The following is a 14,735-nucleotide window of genomic DNA, read 5'->3' on the forward strand; positions in this document are numbered from 1 at the left end:
TGAAAACAGAGCTGTTTGTATTGTGATACAATGTGTCCGAATACTTCCGTTTCAACCATTTGACGTCACATGCAAACGTCATCTTACATAGACGTTTTCAACCGGAAGTTCCCCGGGAAATTTAAAATTGCACTTTATAAGTTAACCCGGCCGTATTGGCATGTGTTGCAATGTTAAGATTTCAGCATTGATATATAAACTATCAGACTGCCTGGTCGGTAGTAGTGGGTTTCAGTAGGCCTTTAAGTGTCTCCACAGACGTTACAATAATTTAAGTGTTGACAAACATTGTTCTATCTGTTGTGGCCGCCTTTCGTCACCTGTTACTCACAGTTGCATTGCAAAATCATACAAAACAAACTATTTGTTTATTTTGTTTAGAGTGGGATTTGATTTTTTGCGCGGCATAGATTTGCTGTGCGCAGAGGACGCGTGAGCAGGCAGTCCGCAATTGCGCAGGTGCGCACCATCGAGGGAACGTTGCTGCCAAGCACTTGGTAGTCCACTACTTCCCGGAGGCTATCCAGGTCCAATCGCAGCTGCGGCGTGGAACTTACAAGCGTATTTCTTCATCTTACTCGTTGTCGGCGTCGCCACGGCTATATCTTCCTCGTTCTTCTGCTTCGTCTCCTTGTTGTGTGCGCAGTTGTGCACTCTCTAAAAGCCGTAGATGTTATAACGTGATTGGGCAGGCACGCTGTTTATATCGTGGGAAAGCGGACGTGAAAACAGGCTGTCCTCACTCAGGTCCGCATGGAGTTGGAGGGGGCGTGGCCTCCAGCGCCGGCTGAAAATCGGGAGATTTTCGGGAGAATATTTGTCCCGGGAGGTTTTCGGGAGAGGCGCTGAATTTCGGGAGTCCGGGAGGGTTGGCAAGTATGGGTCCCAAACTTCCAGTAAATGCGGTCTTTTTTTTCACTCGTTCGCTCACTCATCATTTCACTGTTACAAGCTCAGGAATTAGCATGCACGTTCCGCATTTGTTTTTTTCTACAACAACATTTTTATGATCTTGAGAAGCCAAAATCAAAATCGTGATTATTTGATCAATTGTCCAGCCCTCATGAGGACCTTGAAGAACCTGCGGTAGCAGTCGACAAGCCGTGACTGGCTGAGCTTGAACGCCATGGACATGATGGCCATGCCTGCGATGACGAAGAGCGAGGTAAGCAGGAAATAGTTGGTATGACTAGGGATCATGTCTCCAAAACCAATGGTAGTAAGTGTGATGAAGCAAAAGTAGAATGGATCAAGTCCCTCGAAATCCTTCTCCCAAAGGGGCATAATCCCGCCTCCTAAGAGAATGTACGCAAATACGATGAAAAGAATCAGCACAAAGGGGACATTCAGCTGCTCCATACTATCCCCTAACCCGGTGAAGTCCCAAATGGCAAATCCAGTGGGAAGCGGCGGCATTTGGTTCAGTTCTGGGCAGGAGAGACTCCGCAGAATGGGTCCCGTTCGAATGAGTTTTTCCCTGGCAAGGATCTTTTCAAAGATCACTTTATTTGTTTCCAGCTGCATGGCATTTTGCTTCACAGCCACTTGAGTTTGCAGCACGTCCCCGATGTTGAGCATTTCTCGGACCACGACATGGTGGCTGAAAACGTCGTTTTCCAGGGTCCACTGGCTGGGATCCCTGGTTTTCATACGCGCCCTCAGTGACGGCAAAGTGTGGGAGCGCAGGACTTTGAAGCAGGCGTGGAAGCGGACATATGCCTGGTATGTCAGCGCGGCGAGGAAGTCTCCGACGTCCAGGATGACCAAAAGCATGAGAGGGATGCCCACCATGGCGTACAACATGCACGCCACTTTTCCCAGCAGCGTGACCGGGTAGATGTGTCCGTAACCTGCAGAGGAAATGGAACAGATTCAAGCCTTTGATGATGTCAAGTGGAAGCAAGTGCTGGATTCAAACAGAAACTTTGTGTTGCGTAAAAGCGAAAGCAAAACAACTTGGCTACAGGTACTCTTGAAATGTAAATGTCATACTCTGTAAAAATCAGTAGATTTTATGGTAAAAAAACAAACAAACTGGCACCTCAATTGCCAGAATGTTACCTTAAAATCTAGTCGTTTTTACAGTGTATTACTGCAAAAAAAACAAAAAAAAACGGTTTACTTATTTGTTATCGTAACATTTATCATTGTTTTTACCATGTATTATTTTTACGGTAGAATTCTGGTGAGCTTCTAAGAATGTTTTTTTTTTTTTGCTTTGCATTACCGTAAACAGAAATGCGGTACCATAGTTACTTTAACAGTAAAATCCACGGTCAATGTGTTGCTATTTCTGGTAGATATAATACCACTACTGTTATTTTTACAGTAGAATTCTGGCCGCTGACCTGCCATTGTTTTACCATAAAATCTAGTCATTTTTACAGTGAATTGAGAAACGGTACCACTGTTATTTTTCTTACAGTAGAATTCTGCCGACGGTGCTGCCAGTTTTGTTGTTGTTGTTTTTACTGCAAAAGCTACGGCCGTTTTTTTTTTGTTTTTTTTTACAGTGTATTACTATATATGAGGGGGGAAAAAACAGTCGACTACAATACTGGAATTTTTACAGTAGAATTCTAGCAACTGAGCTACAGTGTTTTTTTACTGTAAAATCTAAAGGCATTTCTTTACAGTGCATTACTGTAAAACAGTCTACGGTAGAAATTTGGCAAATAAGCTGCCATTTGTTTTGTTTATTGGATTTTTGACATGTAAAGTCCAGAAATACAATTAAACACATGTCAAATGTTCTTTTTCTCTCCCCCAAACAAGTTAAAGTTAAAAAGTACCAATAATTGTCACACACACACTAGGTGTGGTGAAATTTGTCCTCTGCATTTGACCCATCCCCTTAATCACCCCCTGGGAGGTGAGGGAGCAGTGGGCAGCAGTGGTGCCGCGCCCGGGAATCACTTTTGGTGATTTAAACCCCAATTCCAACCCTTGATGCTGAGTGCCAAGCTGGAAGGAAATGGGTCCCATTTTTGTAGTCTTTGGTATGACTCAGCCGGGGTTTGAACTCACAACCTACCGATCTCAGGGCGAACACTCTAACCACTAGGCCACTGAGTAGGTAACCCGCAAAATGTATATATACAAATATAGTAAAAATAATAAACAAGAAAAAAGCATGCATCAGTCAAAAAAGTACAGGCGAATATTGACATGAAGTCACAGACAACTGTACTCCGGATTGTCCCCAACACGGTGCAGCAATACACAAAATCAGACAAAGGGCTCATCAATTACGGGGATGGTAAGGTAAGGTTGGGAGAGTGGCCGTGCCAGCAACCTGAGGGTTCCTGGTTCGATTCCCACCTTCTACCAACCTAGTCACGTCCGCTGTGTCCTTGAGCAAGACACTTCACCCTTGCTCCTGATGGGTCGTGGTTAGGGCCTTGCATGGCAGCTCCTACCATCAGTGTGTGAATGTGTGTGTGAATGGGTGAATGTGTAAATAGTGTCAAAGCGCTTTGAGTACCTTGAAGGTAGAAAAGCGCTATACAAGTATAACCCATTTACCATTTATAATTACCTACCTTCCAATTACTTTTCAATCAGGGTTCAATTTGAGATCAGCCTGTGTTAGATATTTTAGGAAACCACGCCATATGTCCTGAAACTTCACATATCAGCCTAATCTTCTCCTCTTTAATCCAGCGGGTGTGGCAAGGAGGCGCTGTTGCCTTCCAATTTAACACAATGAGTCTTCTTGCCAACAAAGTAGTGAATGCTACCAAGTTATTTTTAGATTTGTTAAGGGTAGATGACTAAGGTGTTACCTCAGCTAGTCCACTAAAAGGATTCGGTTCGATCTTTTCGCCAATTACCAAAGACAAAGTCATAAAACTGTCAGTCCAAAAACTGCACAGGGATGGACAAAGCCAAAACATATGTATTAAGTTAGCTGGAGACTGTTAGCATCGATCACGCAATACCAATATTCTGTCATAAATTTGCATGTTCTCCCCGTTACTGCGTGGCTTCCTCCCACCTCCAAAGACATGCACCTGGGGATAGCCTGATTGGCAACACTAAATTGACCCTAGTGTGTGAATGTGAGTGTGAATGTTGTCTGTCTGTGATGAGTTGGCGACAAGTCCAGGGTGTACCCCGCCTTCCGCCCGAGAGGGACAAGCGGTAGAAAATGGATGGATGGATGGACATATTAGATGGTTGAACGTTGGTATAATAAGTATGATGTACTAGCTTGCATTGAATAAGGTTGTGTCTTGCACAAATGGAATACTTATGAACTTTACTTACAATCTTTGTTCAGCTTTCCTCAGATAGGGTCAATCCTCCCAAAGTGACTTAATTGAATTCAGAGACTCAAAGTGTAAATGAAACATTTGATTGTAAATACGTGTAATTGATCCTTTTAAAGTCGGAAGTGGTCTCAGAAAAGCATCTAAAACTGTGTCTTTCGGTAAGTTTGGAAACCTGGAAAACAGTGACGTGCGGTCACTAAAGGCAGGTGAGGTGGGGCCTCACCTGCCATCATGGAAAGAAAAAAAATGTAAAAAGAAAAAAAAAAATTAAATTGTTATATGTATTCAGTGATTATACTATAAAGTTATTTTCCATTTAACTTCACCAGTTTTAGATCATTTTTATTCAAAATCGCTGAATTTTCACATTTGCCGTTCAAATACTGAGAAGAGACGGTGCGGTGATCAGCAGCCAGTTGAGGCACTTGTGCTTCACCATGGATTACGGACTCGGCTAACTGCTGGCCTGCTGTGCAGTGAGATCGTATTGCTATATGAATTATATTATACATTTCCATAGTTTTGTTAGCTGAGGTATATAATGTACAGTGTATTTTGTCAACAACTGTATGTGTGTAAAGTATTTCTTGTGCTGAGCGATCATAAAACTGCTGCGAAGACGCACTGTGGGAGGCTCGCAATAACCCCGCCTCCTTGTGCCAAGCACCTCCGTCGCAGAATGCACCGCCCGACGGGAGCGCCACACCAACCAAAGCCCACACCCAAACCCTCCACGTGCAAGACCGAATCCACCCAAAAAAAGTCACTTAACAAGAAGCCAAAAAGTGCAAAAACAACAATGCTCGGGCCGGAGGAGCCGTGAACGAGTGCAGGGACACAACATTAGGTACACCTGCAGACTGCAGCACGGATTTCATATTTCATTCATTCACAACTCCTCCAACACGAACACCACTGTTCCCGCACTTATAAGTAAAGGTAAGACCATAATAACGTTTTTTTTATTAAATGTGCTTTTTTGTGTGCTACAGTTTGTATGTGTAAAGTTAAAGTTAAGTTAAAGTATCAATGATTGTCACACACAAACTAGGTGTGGTGAAATTTGTTCTCTGCATTTGACCCATCCCCTTGATCACCCCCTGGGAGGTGAGGGGAGCAGTGGGCAGCAGCGGCGTCGCGCCCGGGAATAATTTTGGTGATTTAACCCCCAATTCTAACCCTTGATGCTGAGTGCCAAGCAGGGAAGAATGCTGGTATGAGCTTTTAAACATAACCCGTTAACTGCTGCCAATCAAATGGTGAATAAGATACTCTTTAGGGTTCATATGTTTGTAAATCTGACTGTGATGAAGTCAGTGCCTCACCAGTCATGAACCTCACCGCACGTCACTGGTGGAAAAAGTATTAACGAAAACAACTGTGGATCTGTAGATATCTAAAAAAAAAAGTGTTGATTGGGGAGTGAAAATGTATCACATAGCTGCTGGAAAGAGCCAAAATGTGTTGTAAATGCATACATCTTTAATGTTGTCGATCCCCAGACTTGACCATCTTAAAAAGGCACTGTCGACAAGAGAGGGAAGGAAAGCATGATTAGCAGTGATGGGTGCAAGACTAGAAATAATCTGTAAACCAAAATAGCGCTTGAACTGAACCCAAATTCTGAATGAGTTTTTTTACAATTAAATATTTCGTAAAAGCAAAAGAAAAAGAGTGGATGGGAGAGTGAACCAGAGCCCTAAGATATATTGGTTTAGTTGATTTAGCCTCCTAACCAGCCATAACGGAGGAGGATCAAATGCTTCATATTGCAGTCAATATTTAAAAATTTTAATGATGGTTGCACAGTAGTAAAACCTAAAGTTTGGTAGTGCTAATCCTCCTGAAGATTTAGATCTCTGTAAATGTTGTTTACGTAATCTGTGAGTTTTTTGTTCAGTTTTTTTTCTCCTCCGTAAAAACTACGACTGTTGTTTTTACAGTGTATTACCGTATATGGAATAAAACAGGGTAAGCTACTACAAAAGTATCCTGTTGTCATGTCTGTGTGATCATGTTTTGTTTTAGTCATGTTTTGTTTTGTGTACCGTAATTTCCGGACTATAAGCCGCACCTGACTATAAGCCGCACCAGCTAAATTTAGGGGAACATACAGATTGCTCCATATATAAGCCGCATCCGACTATAAGCCGCAGGGTTTTGATGTGTAATTACCGTAGTATATAGGGGTTCCTGCTACCACGGAGGGGATTGTCGGGACAGAGATGACTGTTTGGGAACGCAAAGCGTCCCATTTATTAACAATAAATCTTTCAATCATTCAATCAAACTTTCACATCTTTGACATGGCGAACAGCATTCGTGCAGAGTACAAATAATACAACGGTGCAAAGTAATACAAAGTGCTCACCTGTACGTTATCAAAATAACCAGCCTACCGGTATATGAAAAGTCAGTCTTTAATCATTGTGTCATCGTCTTCCTCCTGCGTACTAAAACCACCGAAATCCTCTTCGTCGGTGTCGGAGAAGAACAGGCCGTAAATAAGCCGCACCCTTGTATAAGCCGCAGGGACCAGAACGAGGGGAAAAAGTAGCGGCTTATAGTCCGGAAATTACGGTAGTTATTGGACTCTTTAGTTTCTGTTTACGGTCCATTGTTTTTGTTTCCATGACTACCCATTAGTTTTCACCTGTCCTCATGTCACGCACCTGTCTCACGCTTTGCACTCGCGCACCTGTCACTAATCATGTCACTGCTATTTAAGCCTGTCTGTTTCTGTTGATCGTCCTAGTGACATTATCTATCCTTACTACCTCTGCTACCCATGAGATTCCTGTTTACTGTAGTTCATGCTTCATACCATGCCACAGTAAGTGTTTTTGTTTTCATGTTCATAGTTAATTGCCTTTGTGAAAGTCTTTTGTTTCATTAGCCAAGTTTTTGTACTTCCGCCTTGTGCGCGCTTTTCGTTTGTTCTTTTTGTTAGTGTAAAAATAAATATGTACTCACCTCCAAGCCATGTCCGATCCAGCTTTACTTGCATCTTGGGAAAACAAACAACCCATAGTCCAAGTCTTGACACCTGTTATTTTTACGGTAGAATTCTGACGACTGAGCTGCCACTTTTATGTTGTAAAATCGTGGTTGTTGTTTTCACAGGTCAGGTCAGAGAATGTCTCACACAGTTTATGTTGTTGCTGGTGTTACTTTTAGGGCAACGCCCGGTCTCAATTCTTCCCTAGTTTTTGAAGTCTTTCAGGACAACCACAGGAATAAAAATACTCTATAAAGAAATATACGTTTTACTACTGTTTCATTTTATTATTGTATTTTATATGTTTTTACTGTATTTTTGTCTGCAAGTGCATTTGCAGTAATTTACTTATGTAATGTTTCCTGCACTCTTATTTAGTGGGTCAGTTAGTGACATAATTTCCTCTTTAAGCACGTCTTCTCCAATCTACATAGTTTGTATTGTTGTTATGTTACTGATGTCACGTCCGGCTCACGTCCCGCCCAATAAATATGTGTGTTGGTCAAGCTAGCTCTGTTTTCAATGGGTACTTGGCGCCTTTTAAACCTTTTTCGAACAAAAAAATACTTATGCTTTGGTTGTTTTCAGCTGTATAAATCGTTCAAATCAGGAAAACGATAACCGTTTCTTCAGAGTTCCTCGAGAGTTAATTCAAAAGTGCAAGATTTTACAAAACCACAAGAGAAGCATCCGGACTGTTACCAGTCCAAGGTAACAGAGTCGACGAATGCATGAGTTTGCAGTAATCACTCTGTTGAACGTTTGTTTGATATACTTTTAAGGTTAATTTTTTACCATTGAAGTATTATCTTGATATTATCTGTATTTCTTAAACACGTGTTTGCTACGAGTGTTTTAAAAAGCACCAACTCGACGAGTCTGAAAAGAAGAAAGCAAATGTGAGCAAAACCTAAAAGAGTTAAGCCTTTACATAAATGAAGCTTTCAGTACATACAAAATGTTGACATCTATAGTTGTATTTTGGTAAAGATGAGCAAACATGCTGCTCCTAAACAGCGTTTACAACAGCAACAAACATGGCAGTAGACGCAAAGCTAAATCATGAAATGCAACCTTACCCGAGAAAAAACGAGGCATGATTTATCCAGAAGAGTCTTAATACCAATGTCCTTGACCCAGCCAGACACAAAGAAGTTGTACACCTCCATGCTTTTCCAAGTTTTCATCTGTTTTGTCGTGTAGAATGGCGTCTGGAGCGCAATAGCTCGATATGTCTGAGAACGTGACCAATGTATAATCCTTGATATTGCCCGACACATAGTTGGATTTTTTTGCTGGTGTCTGCTTTTTGTAGCAAGATTTAAGCCTCTTTTGTACTCAAATAGTTCACACACTGCTTGCTGTACAACAGCTTGGTTGACCGCCATTGGTTTTCACTTCCGGGAAGAAGTCACGTGTCGTATTACAGGCAATACTGTGATCAATAATGGCACCTTGTGCCTCTACGACAAAATGTGAGTTATTGTTGTATGTACACAGCAATAAAGTTAAATATACGTTCAGAATTGTACCGTGTACTTCCACATATGTTTGGAACTAGTGCTTTGGGGTAAATCAAGAGATTATTGGTATCGTTCGGTCGTGTGACGTCCTTTGCAACTGTAGTGGAATTGTTTGGACACTAAAGGTCAACCGAGATCCCATTAATCATCCTTTTTCGCTCTCAGGCTTACTAACAAGTTTTAACTTGTTTTAACTGCACTGGCTTCCTGTGCACTTAAGATGCGACTTTAAGGTTTTACTACTTACGTATAAAATACTAAACGGTCGAGCTCTATCCTATCTTGCTGATTGTATTGTACCAAATGTCCCGGCAAGAAATCTGCGTTCTAAGAACTCTGGCTTATTAGTGATTCCCAGATCCCAAAAACAGTCTGCGGGCTCTCGAGCGTTTTCTATTCGGGCTCCAGTACTCTGTTAGAGATGCTACCTCAGTAGAAGCATTTACTGTATGTTCCATCTTAAAACTCATTTGTATACGCTAGCCTTTAAATAGACCCCCCCTTTTAGACCAGTTGATCTGCTGTATTCTTTTCTGCTCTGCCCCCCTCTCCTGTGTGGAGAGGTTATTAGGTGACCACAGATGAGGCGCTCCAGGTTCAAAGTCGGGACCCGGGATGGACCACTCATCTGTGCATCATTCGGGGACGTCTCTGCGCTGCTGACTTGTCTCCACTCAATAGGATCCCCTGCTGGCCCCACTATGGACTGGACTCTCACACTATTAACTAGATTCACTCGACGTCCATTGCACCGGTCGCCCAGAGGCGGGGGTCCCCACATCTGCGGTCCCCTCCAAGGTTTGTCATTGTATCCCATTGGGAAGACTTTTTTACTGCCCTGATTTGGGACCTGAGCCGAGGATTTCGTTGTGGCTTGTGCAGCCCTTTGAGACACTTTGATTGATTGATTGATGAACTCCTTTGCTCAGTTTAAGAGTAGTCTATACATTGTTTATCGTGTAGACTATTTTGTTATTATTATTATTAGTAGTATTATACAGTACATATAGTTGGAGTATAATTTCTAATGTCCCGTCTTTACAATTAAATAAGTACTTAAGGTATAAAGTGTGACTGACTTATCATTTAGGTAGTAGTTGACACTGACACTAAATTTTGACTTATCATGCCGTCATAATAACACAAATCGTTCATAGTTCAAAGCTAATGCTTGTTATCAGTTGATAACTGCTGACAGTTGAAAATTGCAATACACTTCAATTGAGTAACTTTGCACTTTGAAAGTGGTGCCAGTGTCTTGCAGCGTTGAGCATATAATGTTGGTTGTGGGGAGCTGAATTAAGTTGACCACAGAAGACAATACATTTCTAACCTCTAGCCCGCTGTCATAATGACAAATGATAAATGGGTTATACTTGTATAGCGCTTTTCTACCTTCAAGGTACTCAAAGCGCTTTGACAGTATTGCCACATTTACCCATTCACACACACATTCACACACTGATGGCGGGAGCTGCCATGCAAGGCGCTAACCAGCAGCCATCAGAAGCAAAGGGTGAAGTGTCTTGCCCAAGGACACAACGGACGTGACTAGGAAGGTAGAAGGAAGCATTCTGTGGGGATGTAAAAGCATTCTCGTATCCTATTTCAAAGGTGGACTTCCTGTCGGAGCACCCATTAGCAATTAGCCAGCTGCGTCACTCTTTCTGACACAGACTCGTGTCTTGTTAGAACGTATAATGCATTTTTGATGCATGCTTTTATCCATTCACACATTCATTAACTAACAAATTCCTTCAGAGACAAATCAAAGTACTGTCTCATGAAGTGTTAAACTCGTTCTGCGTAACATATTGCACCTGCACAAACTAATGACTGGTAAATCGGCTATACTTCATATAGGGATATAGCAGTTTGTGAAAAAAAATACATGTTCGGTTGACTTGACACGGTTCGGAGCTTGAAGTTCTCCTCCCACCCCCACCAAGGACTGTTTTCACTGCTGGACTCTACAAAGCGGTTCAGCAGCCTCCGTAGCAGAACCTCCAGGTTCTGTAACAGCTTCTTCCCTCAGGCCATCAGACTCTTGAACGCATCCCCCAAAAAACGGATTAACTCGCTGGAATATAAAGACAATATAACATACATCCATAAACGTAGATGCATATGAAAAAGTGCAATATATTTATCTGTACAGTAATCTATTTATTTATATCTGCACCTTATTGCTCTTTTATCCTGCACTACCATTAGCTAATGCAACAAAATTGTGTTCTTATCTGTACTGTAAAGTTCAAATTTGAATGACAATAAAAGGAAGTCTAACTCTCTAGTCCAGCGGTTCTTAACCTGGGTTCGATCGAACCCTTGGGGTTCGGTGAGTCGGCTTCAGGGGTTCGTCGGAGCCTCCGCCACGGAAGTAAAGACACATCCGACTTATCGTGTAAATAAAAACTTCTCCCTATCGGCGTATTATTGATACCCCCAAACAATGCTCCCTCTAATTTTCCATCTGATTTGCAGGTTGTTTGATTGATTGATTTAAACTTTTACTAGTAAATTGCAAAGGACACAGTACAGTACATATTCTGTACAATTGACCACTAAATGGTAACACCCGAATAAGTTTTTCAACTTGTTTAAGTCAGGGTCCACGTTAATCAATTCATGGTAATGTGTGTAAGGTGTGTAATGTGTTGTGAGTTCATGCACTGTGTTGGTTTTGTTCTTTAATCAAGGTGATGTTCATGCACGGTTCATTGTGTGCACCAGTAAAAAAACATATGAATTTTTCTTGAATTTGAAATTATTATTTTATTTTTTTTCACTAAAGAAGGGTTCGGTGAATGCGCATATGAAACTGGTGGGGTTCGGCACCTCCAACAGGGTTAAGAACCACTGCTCTAGTCTAAGCATGTTTTACTGACTTACAGTTTGGAGCGCAGGGTCCTATTATGGGTCCTATTATTTTCCTGTTAACGGAATGTCGGACAGAATCACGGATTACTTGGATGCGCGCACCTCCTCACCAACACTCAACTGCTCCCACCAAAACTAACTTTTCACTCACCTCCACAGAGCCGCGTCAGCATTTTAGCCAGCCACCCTGCAAACTTCCTCGACTCAGACCTCACAGCATCCACCTCAAACACAAGTGTGCGAAAAAACTACATCGCTTATCTCTTACTCCAAACAGTCGAAGAGTTCCCAAATTATAGGTTTGTGTCAGTTAAAAAAAATAACATTTATAAGTACGTGTTGTCAGAAAGCCGAGAAAACACTGTGCTAATGCTAATGCTAGCTAGCTGTTCTTGTTGACGCGACAACCAATTTGAGGAGTTGTAGAATCTCAAACATCTTCACTAAGTTAATGTTAACTGGACAGCTTCTAATGCTATAGTTTGGTCACCATTGTTGAAATAATAACTCTTTGTGTGTGCTTTCGCTTTGTTTAAAGCATGTACACTTAAATCACTTATAAAATGGAATATTAATATTCTTTGACCTGAAATACAGGGCAAATTTTCCAATTATGTTTAAGGATTTTTGCATTTAATTCAAGGGTCAGGGCTTTAGAAGTTCTTTTTAAGTTGTTTTTTTTACAAGATCTTTTTTCAAGAACCACAATGTTGAGATATATGATTTTCTAGGTGTTTGAAAAGAACAACAATGTATTCTGAACCCAACGGAAAACCGTATCACAAAACCATAATTAGATCCAAACCGTGGATTTTGTGAACCATTCCAGCCCTTACACTTACTGCAAATACTAGGGATGTCTTTAAATAGTCGATGATTCGACTCAGAAGAGTCAAAGTCGACTATAAACCTTGCTGTATATTCTTCTGATGTTATACACACCCCTGCAACCCCCCTTCTCTTCCTCCGTGGGAAGGAAACAAGGTGAGTACCTGCAGAAACTGTGTTGGGAAGATGGACTGCGTTTAACATATCTTCTATAAATATTAGTAAAATATTCTTGTGTGCGGACAAATAGTTTTTAGAGAGTAAAAGATAAATCTTACATGCTTGTCTGCTTCAGCTGTCACTTCAGTCGGTCTTGCTCAGAGCAATCGCTGACGTGGGTGGTCAAAACAGCTCCCCGTGTTTTGACCACCCACATATCTTACTCTGGAAAACGTATTAGTCTGCACACAAGAATATTTTACTAACAATTTTGGGATGATGTTTCTCCATAGGGGACCAGCTGCTGGGAGATTCAGAACTCGCTAGGCCGGTGGAATCCTGCTGTCCGAACCGATTGGACTTGCCAGAAATTGGTCACGGCGCACGCTGGCTCGCACTGCCTCGACAAGGAGGTGTAGCTCTTATCTGACAAAGGTAATGATCCTCCAGCAGGTTCACATTTGTAAACTTTGTTAGGACTTTTTCTTCCTCTGTTTAGTCAAGTGTGATGTCTTTAACATAGCAGAGGACCTCCAATTTCCACTCTGTTGAATTTTTTTTATCAGAGTGGTTGAGCCTTTTTTTGAGGTGTAAAACATTGCAAACAAGATCGCTGTTTTGTTCACTTAAATGAAAGACTATTAATTTTATAAGTTTATTTGATCAACTTTAGAAAAAACACCTTACTGCGAATAGAGTTACATCCATGTGATGTTACTGACACCTAGTGTTCAATCAATTGGTCACTATTACTACAACTACTACATTACTACTACTACTACTAATAATAATAATAATAATAATAATAATAATAATACATATCCTTACAATTTGTATGTTTCTGTTAAAAAAAAACTGGTAGGGGGGTTCAGTGGGAGAATGACAACACACTCAGTGAGTGTGGCCTAACCGGAATTAAAACACTTTTAAAAGGCCATTCTGATGTCTATGCAAACAGGTAGATAGAAGATACTATAGAATAGTGGTCCGTGGATCGATTGGTACCGGGCCGCACAAGAAATAAAATATAGAAATATATATATTTTTTATTTTTATTTTATTTTTTTATTTTATTAAATCAACATAAAAAACACAAGATTCACTTACAATTAGTGCACCAACCCAAAAAACCTCCCTCCCCCATTTACACTCATTCCCACTCATTCCCACAAAAGGGTTGTTTCTTTCTGTTATTAATATTTCTGGTTCCTACATTATATATCATTATAGATCAATACAGTCAGCAGGGATACAGTCCGTAAGCACACATGATTGTATTTTTTTATGACAAAAACCAAACCCCACCCCCGGTCCGTGGGACAAATTTTCAAGCGTTGACCGGTCCGCAGTTACAAAAAGGTTGGGGACCACTGCTATAGATAGTTTGTAGAACTTAAAGAGGAACAAAAGTCCAATACCATATCAAATTGCTACCCAAGAATAATACACATTTGATATTTTGCACAAGGCACTATCTATCAGCTTACAACATTGACAAACTACAAATACAGTTTACAATATAAGTATTGTTGCCTTAAGAAAGGGTTGGGGTTTAAAAAAAGAGGCACTCTAAAATACTAACACACAAAAAGATATTATCTGCTTGCATAGAACTATGTACATTTAAACGAGGTTAGTTTTGAAAGAAAACAATGATAAAACCATGGGAAAGCATGATATTCTAAAAGCCCTATGAAGTCACATTACACTTGTTGAAATATTTTAAAATCAAGAAGCTAAGGTTTATTATTGCAGCTTTTCAATTAAATTGTGTTGTACATGTTACACAATGATAAACGTTTCTAAATTTAATGGGGGATAAAGGCCTGAAATTGGTCCAAAATGCACTTCTGATGGAACTTAAATTTACAATATATAATATCAGGGCATTCAATCGATCGCAACTGGACGGTTTGGTTTGTCTTAGAAGACGTTTCACCTCTCATTCAACTAGGCTTCATCAGTTCATGCTCATAGACTCAGATCTAGTCTTAGACTTAGATTGGTCAGATCGAGTCTTAGACTTAGATTGGTCAGATCGAGTCTTAGACTTAGATTGGTCAGATCGAGTCT

At 40.8% G+C, this 14,735-nt stretch overlaps 1 protein-coding gene across 1 annotated transcript in view; it reads right to left on the minus strand.

The window, feature by feature from the left end:
• Positions 1-399: 399 nt before the first annotated feature.
• Positions 400-14,735, minus strand: part of kcnk18 (potassium channel, subfamily K, member 18) — a 43,428-nt gene continuing 29,092 nt past the window's right edge. The window contains exon 4 of the mRNA XM_062058996.1: positions 400-1,850. Within this exon, the coding sequence (XP_061914980.1) occupies positions 1,039-1,850 (812 nt within the window). The 3' untranslated portion in view covers positions 400-1,038. The remainder of the gene's footprint in view (positions 1,851-14,735) is intronic.

The sequence above is a fragment of the Entelurus aequoreus genome, linkage group LG09, assembly GCF_033978785.1.
Source record: "Entelurus aequoreus isolate RoL-2023_Sb linkage group LG09, RoL_Eaeq_v1.1, whole genome shotgun sequence".
Taxonomy (NCBI): Eukaryota; Metazoa; Chordata; class Actinopteri; order Syngnathiformes; family Syngnathidae; genus Entelurus; species Entelurus aequoreus.